The sequence below is a fragment of the Patella vulgata genome, chromosome 4, assembly GCF_932274485.2.
Source record: "Patella vulgata chromosome 4, xgPatVulg1.2, whole genome shotgun sequence".
In the NCBI taxonomy this organism is placed as follows: domain Eukaryota; kingdom Metazoa; phylum Mollusca; class Gastropoda; family Patellidae; genus Patella; species Patella vulgata.
In genome coordinates this window covers 55,054,796-55,072,232 of record NC_065882.2, presented here as the reverse complement: position 1 = coordinate 55,072,232, position 17,437 = coordinate 55,054,796, and the positions used below count along the sequence as shown (strand labels likewise).

Genomic DNA, 17,437 nt, shown 5'->3' with positions numbered 1-17,437 from the left:
TTCCTACAATCAAGGGCCATAATTCAGGAAATTACAATTCGATATGCGCAAATATCGAAAGGAACCAAGATTTTGAGTTATAAACTTACATTTCAAGTTTCAACAAAATCGGATAAAAATTGTGACCTCTATAGGGTCCACAACCTTGATATACCATAATTTTACGCAATTTGAGAACGAGGGGCGGCCATTTTGTCTGTCAGTTTTGGGCCGATTTTCACGATATTTGAACTCTGTCGTCCTTAGGATGTAACGGTGATATAATAATACGGTTTTTTAAATTGGATAAAAATTATGACCTCTATAGGGTCCACAAGTTAAAAACGCGATTTTTCGTACAATCAGGGGCCAGAATTCAGTAAGTTACGGTCCGATATGCGCGAATATCGAAAGGAACCAAGATCTTTGGGTTATAAACTTACATTTCAAGTTTCAACAAAATCGGATAAAAATTGTAACCTCTGATATACCATATTTTTACGCTATTTGAGAACGAAGGGCGGCCATTTTATCTGTCAGTTTTTGGCCGATTTTCACGAAATTCGAACTCAGTCGTCCTTAGGGTGTAACCGTGATATAATAATATGATTTTTTTAAATCGGATAATAATTATGACCTCTATAGCATCCACAAGCTAATAATTAAGGAAGTTACGATCCCATATGCGCGAATATCGAAAGGAACCGAGATCTTTGGGTTATAAACTTACATTTCAAGTTTCAACAAATTCGGTTAAAAATTGTGACCTCTATAGGGTCCACAACCTTGATATACCATATTTTTACGCTATTTGAGAACGAACGGCGGCCATTTTGTCTGTCAGTTTTGGGCCGATTTTCACGAAATTCGAACTCAGCCATTCTTATGGTGTAACGGTGATATATTAACACGGTTTTTTAAATCGGATAAAAATTATGACCTCTATAGGGTCCACAAGCCAAAATACGCGTTTTTGCGTACAATCAGGGGCCATAATTCATGAAGTTACGGTCCGATATGCGCAAATATCGAAAGGAACCAAGATCGTTGTGTTATAAACTTACATTTCAAGTTTCAACAAAATCGGATAAAAATTGTAGCCTCTATAGGGTCCACAACCTTGATATACCATATTTTTACGCTATTTGAGAACGAACGGCGGCCATTTTGTCTGTCAGTTTTGGGCCGATTTTCACGAAATTGAACTCAGCCGTCCTTAGGGTGTAACGGTGATATATTAACACGTTTTTTTAAATCGGATAAAAATTATGACCTCTATAGGGTCCACAAGCCAAAAAAACGCGTTTTTGCGTACAATCAGGGGCCATAATTCATGAAGTTACGGTCCGATATGCGCGAATATCGAAAGGAATCAAGATCTTTGTGTTATAAACTTACATTGCAAGTTTCAACAAAATCGGTTAAAATTGTGACCTCTATAGGGTCCACAACCTTGATATACCATATTTTTACGCTATTTGAGAACAAATGGCGGCCATTTTGTCGGTCAGTTTTGGGGCGATTTTCACGAAATTCGAACTCAACCGTCCTTAGGGTTTAACGATGATATAATAACACGGTTTTTTAAATCGGATAAAAAATTATGACCTCTATAGGGTCCACAAGCCAAAAAACGCGTTTGTACGTACAATCAGGGACCATAATTCAGGAAGTTACGGTCCGATATTCGCGAATATCAATAATAACCGAGGTCTTTGGGTTATAAACTTACATTTCAAGTTTCAACAAAATCGGATAAAAATTGTGACCTCTAGAGTATTCACAAGCCAAAAACGTGATTTTTCGTACAATCAGGGGCCATAATCCATGAAGTTATCGAAATATCGAAAGGAACCGAGATCTTAGGGTGATAAACGTATATTTCAAGTTTCATTGAAATCGGATAAAAATTGTGACCTGTAGACTGTTCACAAACAATTGTGGACGGACGGACTTACAGGGGCGACGACAATATACCTCCACATGAAAATGTGGCCGTATAAAAAGCAATAAAGTTAATTTTGTAGATCTCTTGAATAATGATTACCGTCTCACTTGGGGGTTATATTCATATATTAAAACGCCCAATGTAAGTTCGACCTTCACCCTTTGTTAAATAACACATTTTTTTTTCAGTAAGTTATTTTAAACCATAAGTAAACACAATATAAGTTTGATTCAATGTTGAATAGTTAACCAGGATGTATATTAAAGCTGATGTAAATGTGACTCAAATAAGCCCCCCCCCCCTCTCTCTCTCTCTCTCTCTGCAACCCCGACTTTTAAAACACGAAAGTCTTAGTCAAGCGAGCATATTACCAAATCGGCGCCTTACTGGCTTAACGGCGTCACTTAATTACAATCTGGAAACTAGACGGTCTAAATTCGAGTGGTTTATATGGATAGAAGAGAAAACAATCTAGCCAAAACATGAAGACTCTCTTCATTTACCGATGTAAACTGATAAGCCACGGGAGGCATCGGGAACGGGTTCCCCGTCGTTCCAAGAAAGGTTCGGGGTCGTCACGAGCCATGTGGAATCATCGGGGGCCTCGGGAGAACTGCGAAAGTTCTTTCTCGAAGCATCGGCGATGCCTGGCTGAAGTTTCAGGGTTAATTGAATCCGGGATTCTTCGGGGGAAAAATATTTCGCGAGACCTCCAGGGAAGCACCCCAGGAGCTTCCCCGTGGGTCTGAAAATCAGGTCACCTTTTGATTTACTCCAAATAAATATCAAAATTTAGCTTGTCAACACCCACAATTTGTAAAAATACATATAATTTCTTTACTTAAATTAGCCCTTGTTTGACCTTTGTTATTTCCAAAACAAACAGGTGGTTGTATTTGAGGCTTTCGCTGTTCTGCATTATTTTAAAGCAAATTCCAACATAAAAGGGGACTGCGATTAAATTAAATTAAATGGTGAAACTACTGCGAGATTAATCGATGAGAAATAATCACATTTTTAATGTTACACATCCAAAGCAAAAATAAGTGCCGAGGTGTATATCTGGTGTGTGAGGTAGGTGTGTGTGTTGGGGGGGGGGGGGGTCTCAGCCGTTTATTTTCCAGTGTCTGATTTACTGTGGAGGAAATTGTGCGATTGAATAGGGGAACATAGAACTGGGCCACACAATAAGCGACATCGAGGTTTTTGTGATCATAAAATCTGGAGGAAAGTTAATTTAATATCAACACAACCAAATACATATCAGCTCATAGCTGCAGCCTATAACCTGGCAATTGATGGACTGTCCTTTAAACATTTTAAAACTTTGATCAATCGTCTCAAGGATAATTTGTTGGCACCTATCACTATAGTAACAGTAATCGGGCTAAGAAACTCGTGTCGTATACAGCACAGGCTGTCCGCAAAAACAAATAAAAGATATCATAAGTAACTCTAGCTGATATTATCGGATGGATCCCAGGCTCGGAAATCTAGTTATGGCAAGGTAGCGAAACATGTAATTATTATCATTGATTTGATGACACGAATGTCAATGAATCAATACACCAGAAGGTCTTATATTAAGAGCCAAAATACAGATCGAAATGTTGTCGGCCTTGGCTGTGCTTACAGCAAAACCGTGCTGGGAGTAGGCAGGGTAGCCAGAAATAGTTGATAACGCTCGAATCCGATGACATATCTAACGAGAGAGGGGCTATGTGCCCTCTGTTCTGACAAAAGTGCCCTCGAATTTCGAAAAAGTTACCTCAAATGTAAAGCAAATGTCCGCATCAATGTCATCACATGCTCATTGCCCTACAATATTGTGCCCTATTTTCCGACTGTCCTTCCCTTGCTTGAACTCGATCCATGGTACAAAAAGATAATCTCGCTCGATGTACGCACATGCATCATCGACCACACCCCGCTGCAGGTTGGCTCTCATCCTCAGTGGGACAGGAAAATAGTCAACGTTGCTGGTGATCGATTGATTTTGGCTGGTATCCAATCACTCAACTAAGTGTCAAGGAATGGCATCCCATGACTCAGATATACATCAAATAGACTCAAGCATTTGCCACAGAACCAAATATATATTCAGCGCTGATAGAACACGGCCCCCACCCGAAGGTGTCCTACGATTAGTCTGCCTTGCATTTAGATGGTCTGCATTTATTGCAGACACGTCCTTAAACATGGTAATAAACATTACCCGTGTAGTATCTCTCAAATTAAAAGAAAGTCCAGTTAAAAAATTCAACCACTTTTGCGTTTTCAATTTGAACATCAAATCGTAAGCTAGCTGTCTGTAAATGAGAGTCATGCTAACGTTAACGTCAGACAGCATATTGTTCATATGCCTTGGCCAGCCATGAGTCCTGACCTTTCCCCTAAAGCGCATGTCTGGAATATGATCGGGAGACGAGGTTGTCGACGTCAACGTCAACCGACAACACTGCAAGAATTTGCCGTGGCACTGCAAGAGGAGTGGATCAGATTGCCCAAAATCGTGATTGGACGGTTGATCAGGAGAATGCCACGACGAATTGCTGAATGTCTGAGGATTGGTGGAGCAATTACTCATTATTGAGACAAAAATCAAAAACGTCCATTTTCACTTTTGACAGTGTATCTCTTTGCGAGTGAAATGGGGCCGTCAGATAAGCCGCCCATATGTAGGCAATTGGCCTGTTATTAACATACACTTGTTACCTCTAATAAAAACAGCAGTGCATTTCCGCAGTTTTGTATTGTTTCTGAATATCCCCTACTTTTTTTGAAGAGTATATATATAAAGCCTATCTCTGAAATATCTTCATAAAAGATATCTGAACACCTTCATATGTAAATCCCGAATAACGAGGTGAATAACGATGCAGCGCTCAACGTTCTAGAGCACCTTCGGGTCCATGAAGTTCATAAGAAGATCGTAAACAGTTGTTGCTGTGTTCACTCCGTTCGCACATAGTTTGAGTACGTTTGGCAACATTTTCTAGAACGTAGTGGTAACTAATTTGGTGTGATGGGGGCTTTAAGATATCGTGTGTGACCCTTAATATATGCTACGAAATTAGAAAATCAGGTTGGACGGACGGACAGACAGGTTCTACTTTATTATCCCTCACCTTAGCTTCGTTTGGCACAGACAACTAAAAGTTTATGTGAAATGTCCCCATGCAAGTAAGTCCACACATCAGACCCGTAAGGCCATTATGCTAGCAGACATAATATAACTCTTAAAAGAGTTCTATTATGTCTGCTAGCATATTTAACTCTGAATTTCATTGGAAACTGTAAGTCAGGTGCTTGAAGACAAAACGCTTTTAAATGAATTTTTTACATAGATCATAGTAACCGCCACGAGTTAAAGGATACACAATGAAATGTAATGTATTTTGGTTTAACGTCTCACTGCGCTGCTCTGACTGGCTAATGAAGGCGGACATACGCCACAGTGTGCGCTATGAGGGATATTTTAGCCGTACGGTGTTGCTAGGTGCACGGGTACTAGGCTTTGCCTTCCACCAAACGAATATACGTTGTCCCTTGCTAGGTCCTCCGTCATGTACCACTAATAGTCAACTTCGTGATTTTTTTTTTCAAATTTATTTAATATAAAGCATAAAATATGATTATAAAGCAGCTAAATTACAACATCGTGCCTGTTCAGTGACATCGTTATAATTTTGCTATACACGCACGAATACATATAAAACATGATTTATTATCAACACGTAACAGGGTTAAAATTAGATATTATTTGTACATATTGTAACTGACTGGTATGATTAGACCTTGATTGGTACGTGGTTGTAAAATAGTTGAGATGCGTCACTCATGTACAAAAGATGCGATAAAATGTCACCAGAGAATGTGAACAAGAGGCCGGTAAAATTATTTGATGGAAAGATATCAACATAACACATTCGGGTTTCAATAGCTCGGAGATGACTGTAAAAAAAACCCCAAACCTGGCACGTTGCCTAAAACGTGATTGGAGAAATCCACGGGATTGTGTGCCCCACAACGCAATACATGTAAATGGGCTCTATGAAAAAAATTGTACCTACTTGATTAACAATTATGTTGGGTCTATTTTTCAATATGCTATTTAATTAAAGATACATTATGGAAGATTAGATAAAGAGCTGGCAGTTCTCACTATAATAGTTAAAACCTAGATAATGTAAAGGGAATTTGCTGAAAATTTCAGTCAAATTGATTCACTTTAACCCGAAAATTTAGCGATTGACTTTTCGGTCTAGCCTCGATCATCATTACTAAAGTCGGAACGATAAAAAACATAGTCTCGATTATCAATTTCATGATTAAAACATCAATGGAAGTTGAGCATCAAATCCGATCCTAATCCGATAAATATCGCAGGCTAGCGATGACATCGAGATTTAGCTCTTGCATAAAGTATGTTTAAGGTACCGATGCCCCATTTTAGGCAATAAATGAAATGAAATGGGCTTAACGTCCTACTGTTCTGCTCCGAACTGGGCTAATGAAGACGGGCATACGTCATACAGTGTGCTATGAGGGAAATTTTGCCAGGACAGTGGCACTACGGCCTACTCTTATATCGAAATATAGGTTTATATCCTTAAGATCTCGGTTCCTTTCAATATAGGCATGTATCGGACTGTAACGTCATGGATTATGGCCCCTGATTGTGCGAAACATCACGTTTTTAGCTTGTGCACACTGTAGAGATAACAATTTTTATCCGATTTGGTTTAAACTTGAAATGTATGTTTATAACCCACAGATGTCAGTTACCTTCAATATTCGCGCATATCGGAACATCACTTTCTGAATTATGGCCCCTAATTGTACGAAAAATCGCGTTTTTAGCCATTGGACCCTCTAGAGGTCATAATTTTTTATCTGATTTTAAAAACCGTTTCAATATATCACCGTTGCACCATAATGATGGTTGAGTTTGAATTTCGTAAAATTTGATCGAAACTGCCCGAGAAAATGGTCGCTCCTTGTAAGCAAATTGTGTAAAAGTATGTAATTCGAAGGTTGTGGACCCTCTAGAGATCACAATTTTTATCCGATTTAGATCAAACTTAAAACATATCTTTATATCCTAACGAGCTCCGTCCCTTTTGATATTTGCGCATTTAAGATCATAACTTTCTGGATTATTGCCCCAGATTGTACAAAAAATCCCGGTTTTTTTTAGCTTGTTCTCTATCCATCTCTTGCAAAATGTGGGCGTATCCTGCCTGGCAGCCGCTGTTTTTTTTCTAGCTGTCTATATTTCGTATAAATTAGTCTTGTTAAACCAGTCCGTTAATCAAGAGGTGAACTACTTTCAATCCACGAGCAAGTAATTGTTGCAACCCCAGTTGGGAAGCTAGCAAAGTGGTTCTGGCCCTTCAATTGGCCGGCGTACTAACCTTAAAGCACATTAAGAATCTACAACAGCGGGCCGCGTAAAGGAAATCAGTTTATTTTCCCAGACATTCAATTGACCGTAGCTACGTAGCTCAGAGCAACGAGGGGGGGCGGAAAGTTTTCTCAGGGGTGCTGTAAAATTGACGGATGTATATCTATTTTTTTTTATCGTCGACAATTTTTTAGTTACGGGCCTGTCAGCAAGGAAGGGTATTTATTTTTAAGGTGATTAATGAGAGCCGCGTTAGTTGTATGTATATATTGTATTACTACAACTACCCCGTCTTCATTAATGCGGATGCAGGAGAAAAGTATGACATTAAACCCCATTTCATTTCGCTATAACTATCAATATTATAGCTTTCGAGTTTTATTTTCGAACACCCCAGGGGTCCTGCAAACGTTATAAATATCTTTATGTACATGTTTACAAAAATCGTGAATTTATTTAGAAAGGTGTCAATCTATAACCAAAAGCTTGACGTTGTCAATTCTTGTTTTGTTATTAAATCCCCAAATATATGCCACCAGTAATATTTAAGACAATCTTTGCTTAGTTTCCCCATTTATCGCCATTAAATACACTTAAAATGTTATATTCAAAAGCATTAAAATCGTGAGCACCCTACTAGATTCCCAACCAACGCTATTTCGCTGTTGTTTCAGTTATAATAATCACTTGCTCATGGATTGAAAATTTTCGAGCTAAACCAGTTTGCTTAACGTTGTCCAGCCGATTAAAGGGCTTGATTGACGAAGGTAATTTCATGGGAAACATTAAAAACTGATCAGCAGTAAATATTAACTTGGCCGCCCATACCACTCATCGGGATGACAGCTTTCAATATTAACTCTTTTTTTCTTCTGCAAATTAAAATCTAAAACCATTTTTTAAAACAAGCGGTTGCCATGCAAAATACGCCCACATATTGCAAGAGCTGGACAGAGAACAAGCTTAAAAAATCAGATTTTTCGTACAATCTGGGGCCATAATCCATGAAGTTACAATCTGATATGCGCGAATATCAAATAGAACCGAGATCTATATAAACATATATTTCAAGTTTCATCAAAATCCGACAATAATTGTGATCTCCAGGGGGTCCACAACCTGGGTATTACCATATTTCTGAAGCAATGACCAGAGAAATCCCTCTCTAGTCATTGTTGTACTGAGACTGAAAACTTGAGTTTTTGACAAGTGTGACCATTCTCATCGTCCAATCAAATCTCTCCCGAGTACAGTAAAATGAAGAGAATTTATATGACTGACCGCTTAATCGCATCGGCAAATTTGGCCGTCGTTGAAACTCGCTATTTGAACAAAACTTCTTTGACTCAGTACCAACGAAACACTGCGAGGAATATGTGATATATTTGTAATGTTATTTAACTCGCATAAAAATTGTAACCTCGTAAGGGACCACAAGCTAAAACGCAATTTTTCGTACTATCAGGGGCAATATTCCAGAAAGTTACGATCCGATCTGCGCGAATATCGACAGGATTCGAGATCTTTGGATACATTTACATTTCAAGTTTCATCAAAATCGGTTAACAGGTATTACCTCTAGAGGGTACACAACGTCTATTTGCGTACAAGTAGCAGCCATTTTGTCCGTCAGTTTCGGTCGGAATTTTACGAAATTCGAACTCACCCTTCACTGGGGTGTAACAGTGATATGTTTAAACGATTTTTAAAACTGAATACAAATCGTTACTTCTAGAGGACCCACTTCCGGCAGTTCTGGTTCGATGATATATTCGAACGTTTTTGTTTAAAATCAGATAAAAATTGTGACCTCGTACAATCATGGGCGATAATCCAGGAAGGTACAATCCGAGGTGTCCGTATATCGACAGGAACCGAGATCTGTGGATTATAAACATACATTATAAGTTTCATTAAAAACGTGATTTTTCGTACACTCAGGGGCCATAATCCTTGAAGTTACGGTCCGATACAATGTCATGCCAATTTCGAAAGGAACCGAGATCTGTGGGATATAGACCTATACTTAAAGTTTCATCAAAATCGGATAAAAATTGTGACCTGTAGAGTGTCCATATGAAAATGGGAGCGTATAAAAATAAATAAGGTGTTTGTATAGGCCTATATCTAGCTAAAAACATTTCCTGTTTAGTGTAAATGGGTACATACGAGGGCTGGCTGAAAAGTTCTAAGCCTATCTGCGGAAGACCTGTAAAAAGTGGATGGTTCCATTTATTTTTGTCAGGAAGAAATTCTCTTCTGCCGCCCTAAAAAAATGTCGTTCGTTCAAAACTGACATAACTTCATCTTTACTAGGAAATTGACGACCGGTTGGTTCTTTTTTTATGTTTGGAGATTGTCACGGGGCGTCAAGAATCTGTCACGTTTCTGATCTGCAGTCAAGAGCTTTGGCACCCATCTTGCAGAATCTTTTGTCATTCCTAATTCGTTGGCGATAGTGTGCCCAACCCTCTCATGAGAGATGGCCACATTACTGGCAACATGTCAAGTGGTCAATCGTCGATAACCCATCACTATGTCATGCACCCGGGTAAGGTTTTCTTGAATGGTTCCTGTTGATGGCCTTCCAGGTCGCGGGTCATCATCAAGGCTCTCTCTGTGGAAAAGGAAGGGGCATCATCCCCTAAAGTGGAGACCAATACCATGATCTGTGTTGGGGTTAGTCCTTTCAGTTGCAGATACTTGATGGCTGTCCTATAGCCAGTTTTGTTCATTTCAATGGGAAGGTTCACAAGATGGTCTGGCACGAAGACAGTAATAACACTATGTCTATGATTCATTCAATGATTGTACTTTTTGGTGGCAAAAGTATGTTTCAACCCAATAGATCTATTATATTAGGGCTTAGAACTTTTCAGCCAGCACTCGTAAAAAGGGTCCATTCTGCCCGGACTTAGTCCGATTTAACAACGCACGCGTTATCGACGCCATATTATGAGACGTCACAAGTAGAACTTTACTAGGTGTGACCTTAAAGATGATTCATCTTGTACAGTGGTTACAGGGAGTTTTCGCATTACCACTGTGAAACTGTTTGGAAGCATTATAAACAGCTATGAAAAAAAAAAATCCTAGTTCAAAATAACGTGAATGGAGCAATAATATTTTAATAGTCTTATAACGGTAAAATATATAAATAGTAAAAATCTTGATGACGGTGCGTTTCTACTAAACTAATTGGCCCCGTTCTGAACGACATTGTTGATAGAATAGAAAACTAAAAACTAACAAAACTGACATTTTAAATATTACTGCAATTCAGATTCTTGACATTAGACTTTAGAGATCACAAATTTTATCCGATTTTTATTAAACTTAAATATATGTGTATATCCAGGAGGGGTTCGAATTAGGCGGATATCGAACCGCCTGATTGTACGAAAATTGCGTACATAACTTGTGGACCCTCTAGATCTCGGATGACTTTGATTTTGGTGCGTTCTTGAGTTATGCCCCTGTTTCTGAAAACCTTGTGAACGCGAAAGTGGCTATACTTTTTAGCAGATTCTGGTTGTTGTTTTTTTTAAGTTAGGTGTAAGCATTGGAATCATGAGAGGAGGAACCCTATCGAGAATCTTCTTAGTTACTCTCCCTGTTTCGCAAACCGTGTTAACGAAATAAGAGGCTATAGTTTTGAACGGATTTATTTCAAATTTGGTGTGAAGCATTGGGCTCGTGCGAGAACTAACCCTATCGATATTCAGCGTTCCGCAACGCGAAACCCTTCTGAACGCGATAGGGGATACAGTTTTAAACGAATTTATTTGAAATTGTGTTTGAAGCACTGGAGCCATGAGATAGCAAACCCTATTGATATTTAGCGTATTAAACGTTCCGGATTCCAAAATAATATTATTCAAATTTTTATATTGCCCGGTTGTCAGGTTCGGTATTTGGTACGCTCCCACCGCGTGCTACAAACGTCAAATAATAGTAACCAATAAATTGTAGCTATCCATATCAATAAAACAAATAATATATTATTGATAAAATACACAATATTAAAACTTCTTTAAACATACAATGGGGTCTAATTTTGAGGAGAGTTAATGTCAACATTGTAAACTGGATTTTTAACATCAAACGATTGCGATGCCGGGTAAGAATTTTTCGGCTTCAGACGAGCGAAGAACTCTGCAAGGCCCGAAAACACCACCGTGGTCCCTGACGTTTCATTCTCTACCAATGATTGATTAATCTCCGATGCTTGTTTTCTGCGTTTATAAATCACAAAAATGGCAAAACTAATTCCAACTAAGAGGAAACTGGTAAAAATTGGTACACCGACACTAATTCCAAAATTGATCGATGAAGGTGCCACGATCTGGTTAATAGAGCTGTTAACATGTACAACATCGAGTTCTTCTTTTGGTGTGGTTTTACTTAACGGAACGAAGACACCTGTAAAACATAATACATAGTTTTAATGTACCATCACCGTCTTTATTTACTGGCATATATTTAATTAAAAATAACGTTTTCAGTATTCTCTTTGTCAAGTTTTGTACCCAGCACACATCTAGATTCGATAGCCTTTGTTAATAAATCGAAACAATAAATTCTTAATTTGAATTGTTCGTAAGTTTATGATTACTGCGTGTTGTTTTTGTGTAAATTATGTGTGGTGCAGTCTCCCTGCACTTACTATTAGGAACCCATAGTTTATTATATTTACGCGATATCCAATCCTTTAATTTTACAAACCTTTACAGATAACACCAGCATCGTTTCGGTGTGAACAGTTATGAGCGGAATATCCATTGTGTGAACATTCATTAAAGCTATGCTCATTTCCCGAGCAACCGACATTCTGAAGCCATATGGGACCAGTTCCTTGTCCAAACTTTGCACTTGTTACCGCGATACCCGTATTAAAACCAATTTGTTTGCAGATCACAGTGGCGTCATCATCTGACCAATACTGATCGCATACTGTCCCCCACAAGTTTGGACCTTCTAGATAAACTTCAACCCTTCCATAGTTGGCGCCACCTCCTGACAGTCGAAGATTTGTTATTCCTTAAAGCACACAAAAGAAAAAAAGGCATTTTATTTACGCTCAATCATTTAAACGCTGAATAGTGATCTACCATGATGGTCTTGAAGGAATAAAATAAACAAATTAAGCTAAATCGAGTTGATATCCGTATAAGACTAATACTCCAGACGAAAATACCAGGACAGCATTTACACGATTTACCAATATACATACTTAATTTGGAACTGAAACAGCTAACTGCCAGTGGCCCGGTTGTACTCCTACAAGCTCGGGCGAAAATATTTTGTTGGTTTTCTCTGTTATTAAAACCATCATTGGTACATGTAAATAAAGTTGTCTCGTTGCCGAAGCAGCCCAATCTTGTAAACCAAAAAGGTGTATTATTGTCCGTCTGATATTTGATGCCTGACATCCGTATACCATCTACATATCCTAGTTGCCTACACGCCACTTGGGCTATTTTTTGATTCACAGCAACGTCACAAAATGCCCCCCATACACCATCATAACGAAATTCCACTCGACCCCTTTGTTTATCACTTCCCCCTACCAAACGATAATTCGCCCCTGAAAAGTAAATAAGTAAACATATAGTTACAATCCATTCCAAAAATACCACTTCAACCAACTGAAAAATCGAATGCGCCAACCGTTTTATCTTCTAGTGTGTTTCGATTAACATTGGCAGACCCACGACGCTATATTACATGATCATCTATGAATCTTTTAGCCAACGTCATTGGCGTGTGGGGAAGCAAAATTGATCTTGGCGTTACGTCTGACAAACAAATGGGAGATGTTTTTTTATACGGCGTTTTAAAGAGAGAGAGGAATGGGGTTTAACGTCCACTCGACTCAAACTAGGTCATTTCAGGACTAACATTTGGTTTAATTTTATTTACATAATTCGCTTGCGCGTAGGGGTCTTTAGCAGTGGGAGGAAACCGGAGGACCCGGAGAAAACCAACGAGGTTGGACAGGCGACCCTACTCCTTGCCACGTACAACCGGGGATTCGAAGCCACGCCAGTCGACTCAATGACAGACTTTATGATACAGCGCGCGCACGCTAACCATTCAGCCATCTCCCCCCCCCCCGGCGTTTTAAAGGGTATGCTTGTAAGACGTATGCATGCGTCTCAATCGTCCTTGTGGATTTAGATCACCTTATATCTGGGACCGGGTATTCAGATACTGAACATGTATATACATGCACTTAAAGTGCCAACGTTTCTATTAATCCGTTTAATAAGAAGAATATCAAGATGCAATTTCGGAATGTTTACATATGATTTATGGGAAAGGTAGAGTGAAACAATGATTGTACCACAATGCTTACCATCATTAATTTGGGAACATATAACACCAACTCTTGGAGCATAGAAATCACACCATTTAATTATACTCTTAGAGGTAAAGTAGCATTTGTTCAATGACTTCTCATTGCCAGAACACTTCACATCCGACATTAAAATCGGCAATTTGTTCATATTGGGCGTGTTGTAGAGTACACCTCCAGCAAATCCGAGTTGATTACAGGCAACATTTGCTACTTTATCGTCAGTTCCACTCGCGCATACACCACCTTCTACTCCGGCTATTGTAACCTTCAGCATACCACTCGATGATGATTTACTGTCCAATTCCAGTTTTACCTCGAAACCTAGCCGATAAGACACACATCAATGGTCAATGCATAGTACAAATCATGAACCATAATAAAAATGACGTAATATCTCATACTTTTAATGGATGCCAAGCACCAACTAAAATATGCAATATAGTACTCGTTTGAATTATATGTATGATCTGATATTGAATACAATTAGCCATTGCATAGTCAAGTTGGCAGCTACATTATGAACCTTAATAAAATGACATAATTATCATACCTTTAATGTATACCGAGCACCAGCTATGTTATATCGGACACTTTTTAATTATTATGTAAATCATCTGAAATCATATTTACCATACCTTTATCAACTATAGGTTTTTTACTACAATAAACAGAAGCATACGTTCCAGACGAACACTTGGTTGATGTCAATATATTTTTTTGACAAGTTGAAAAATTCGCTCCGTTCCATTTGCAACTGATGTTAAAGACATTAATTGGGCCCTCTGTAACCCCAAATTTTGATCCAGGTAAGTACATGCCATACTTAAACTGCATTGTCTTACAAATAACCAGTGCATTATTCGGTTCAAATCCATCATCACATACCGCTTTCCAACCACCCTTTTCGTAGATCTCGACAGCTCCCATGGACGCATGTAATCCTTGATTGAGCCGGACTGAAATAAATAGCACATTCAAAATTATATGTAAATCAGAATTGTTAATCTTTATCAATCGTAAGGACTATGGAGATAAAGTGAAGGTGAACTTACTAATATACCAGTAGATCGTGCTAACGATAAGCTTTAAATATGAAAATTATATGTAAATCAGAATTGTTAATCTTTATCAATCGTAACGACTATGGAGATAAAGTGAAGGTGTAATTACTAATATACCAGTAGATCGTGCTAACGATAAGCTTTAAATATGAATGTGGAACACGTTAAACGTTGGATGGTGAATGTCGTTACGGCGATATGGAGGTGATCTAATCTAATATGATGTAATTTAGTATGGGATGTTGATACTCAACAGATTCTCCTAAGCGAAGAGGGCTGTTGGGATGAAATTCTAAGATTGTAGTTATTTGGGCGGCCGCGAGTATGAGAGAAAAAATACTAACGTTCATCGATACAGTAAACAGCAGCATCGTCATTATGTGTTTTGCAGGGTATAAAGATGAAATAAGACCTAGCACTAGATACAGTTTCATTGTCGAATCCTCCATGTGGACATTTATGTAGATCTGATTCTGATCCATCACATCGCATTTTACTCAACCATATTGGCCCACTACCTCCACCATAGGCATCGTTAGAAACAACATAGCCACCAGAGAAACCCAGTTGACGACATATAACACCAGCCTCCCTGTTATCCCAATATAAATCACAAATGGTTCCCCAAATACCACCAACACTGATTTCTACCCTCCCCTGTTGATTATTAGGTCCATCAGTAAGTCTATATTTGATATCTAGATAAGAAAGATGGTAGTAAAGTACAAGTGACAGCAAATGAAATAACATGTAAGTAAAATATTAATACACTAGCGGTTTACCCGGCGTAGCACGGGTCAGATCTAAATATTAAGACCACCTTCACATTTCGTCGAGCTCACGATTGTTGCCAAGGATTATGGGTTAGGGCTTGGGTTATGGTATAGCCATGAACCGGAAGTAGCATAACTCGGAGGCCATAGCCACCAGGCCTATATTACTCCCTGGTCCGAGCGACGCCTATACACCAAATTTTAGCCTTGGGTCTGCCCGAGTGTAGCCACCAACCCTGAACAGACAGTCAAACAAACAAACGAAAGGCACAAATATTAGTATAGATGGGCGTGTGACACATTTGTGACTGTTGAAGAATCCACGAAATAAAACGTTCAAATATGATAGATTGCCTGGAATCTTGCGTTAAATTTTCAATTACCCTAAGTGATTGTATAAATTATGAATGATTAATATAAAAATATCTTACTAGAATTGCCCTTGAAACAAATAGCTGAAGCCAAATTAGCAGTTGAACAGTTCCCCAGATTTAATCTGTCGTTGAAGGGACAGTTTACTAATGATGGCTCTGTTCCCGAACATTTCATTGCACTCAACCAATAAGGCCTTGGGTACAAAACCAAATTGGCCATTTGAGGTGAATGGAAGGCTACACCATCCGTAAAACCATTCATTTTACAAAATACCTTAGCATCCGCATCATCCCAAAAGGTGTCACATATGTAACCTCTTTTACCATAGTGAAAGACGTCTATACTCCCAGAATTCGTTGACCCTTTGCTGAGTGAAAACTTGTATCCTTGAATGAAAGTGAAATAACCATTGATCAAAAACCCATATATACTGGAAATGGTTGTAATGGAAAGGAGCGGGGGGGGGGGGTGATAATTATACCTAATATACTGATCATTTAACCGCCCCCCCCCCAACCCGATGCACAACCCCAGAAAGTTCCCATCCCTATTTTGCCCACAAAAGGATACACAAAAGGTGTATACTGTCAAGTTACCGGTTTTTAATGATGCCGAGTCTGGTTATTAACTTCAAAATCATTTACAACAATTTAATATGGCGGATATTCAGAATGATGACCAATGGCTCATATTTTGTCTGAGCAAAATATGGCTTTATAATATGTCTTTTTATAGGTTTTTGATGCTACATAGTCGGAGTCTGACTTTTGATCATCCAATATGGCAGAAATTCAAGATGAAGGACACAAACATTGCCGCCATTTTGAACAAAGTCATACACATTCATGTATGTGTAATATGACTTCATATGATAACAACATCAAACATCTCAAACAGCTTAAAATGCCAATATGATGTAATGGTAATATCTGATTTACTTCCAAATGCAATCAGTGTAATCAGAGTATACTACTAGTGATGTTATCCTATGTGTAACCTCAAACCATGTATAGCTTATCGAAAACGTCAATCCGTACTTCAGCCAGGAAAGACCTAACAGCCCGACCGTGTGTGGAAACAGCAGGCTTTTCAAGTGGAAGATCTGGTCGGTCTACCTAGGTACCTTGAATTCTCTATGCCCATATTTTTGGTTGGAAATATTCCAATATTGGTATTCTAAGTGCTGAATTTTAGCCTTTTTATGTTAATAGTACACATCCTTTACTTGATTATATACGGTCTGGCAGGTGCACGTAGCGCCATTTTGAAGGAGGCGCCCTTGAGAGGTAATGGCAGCAAGACCATTTCCTGCGAAAATAAAAAAAAACTGACTAATTTGCATCAGTGAAAGCAAAGAAGGTGCTATTTCATGCAGTGCCATAATATGATACTTAAACGATTATCGTAATATTGTTGTGATATCTTTAAAAAAAAATGGATGTCAGATGTTTAGACAGGGCTCAATTCAAGTGCTTGCCGCAAGCGCTATTTTCCGCAGATACGCCACTGTATAATTATAAGTTGTACGAAATG

At 38.6% G+C, this 17,437-nt stretch overlaps 1 protein-coding gene across 1 annotated transcript; it reads right to left on the bottom strand.

Annotated features, from left to right (window-relative positions):
• Window positions 1–5,531: 5,531 nt before the first annotated feature.
• Window positions 5,532–14,063, bottom strand: LOC126819008 (neurotrypsin). The gene is made up of 4 exons (XM_050546818.2): window positions 13,693–14,063; window positions 12,568–12,921; window positions 12,060–12,374; window positions 5,532–11,756 (listed from the first exon to the last, which is right to left on the bottom strand). Exons 1-4 carry the CDS (start codon window positions 13,967–13,969, stop codon window positions 11,386–11,388), a joined length of 1,317 nt encoding a protein of 438 aa, XP_050402775.2. The 5' UTR covers window positions 13,970–14,063; the 3' UTR covers window positions 5,532–11,385.
• Between the last annotated feature and the right edge of the window lie 3,374 nt (window positions 14,064–17,437).

Excerpts from the sequence above, each read along its gene's own strand:
- LOC126819008 (XM_050546818.2), bottom strand. The coding sequence starts at position 13,969 with ATGCTGAAGGTTACAATAGCCGGAGTAGAAGGTGGTGTATGCGCGAGT. Across the intron at positions 12,922-13,692 it reads ATGTTCCCAAATTAATGATG|GGGCGAATTATCGTTTGGTA; the intron begins GTAAGCATTGTG and ends TTTACTTTTCAG. Across the intron at positions 12,375-12,567 it reads CTGTTTCAGTTCCAAATTAA|GAATAACAAATCTTCGACTG; the intron begins GTATGTATATTG and ends GTGTGCTTTAAG.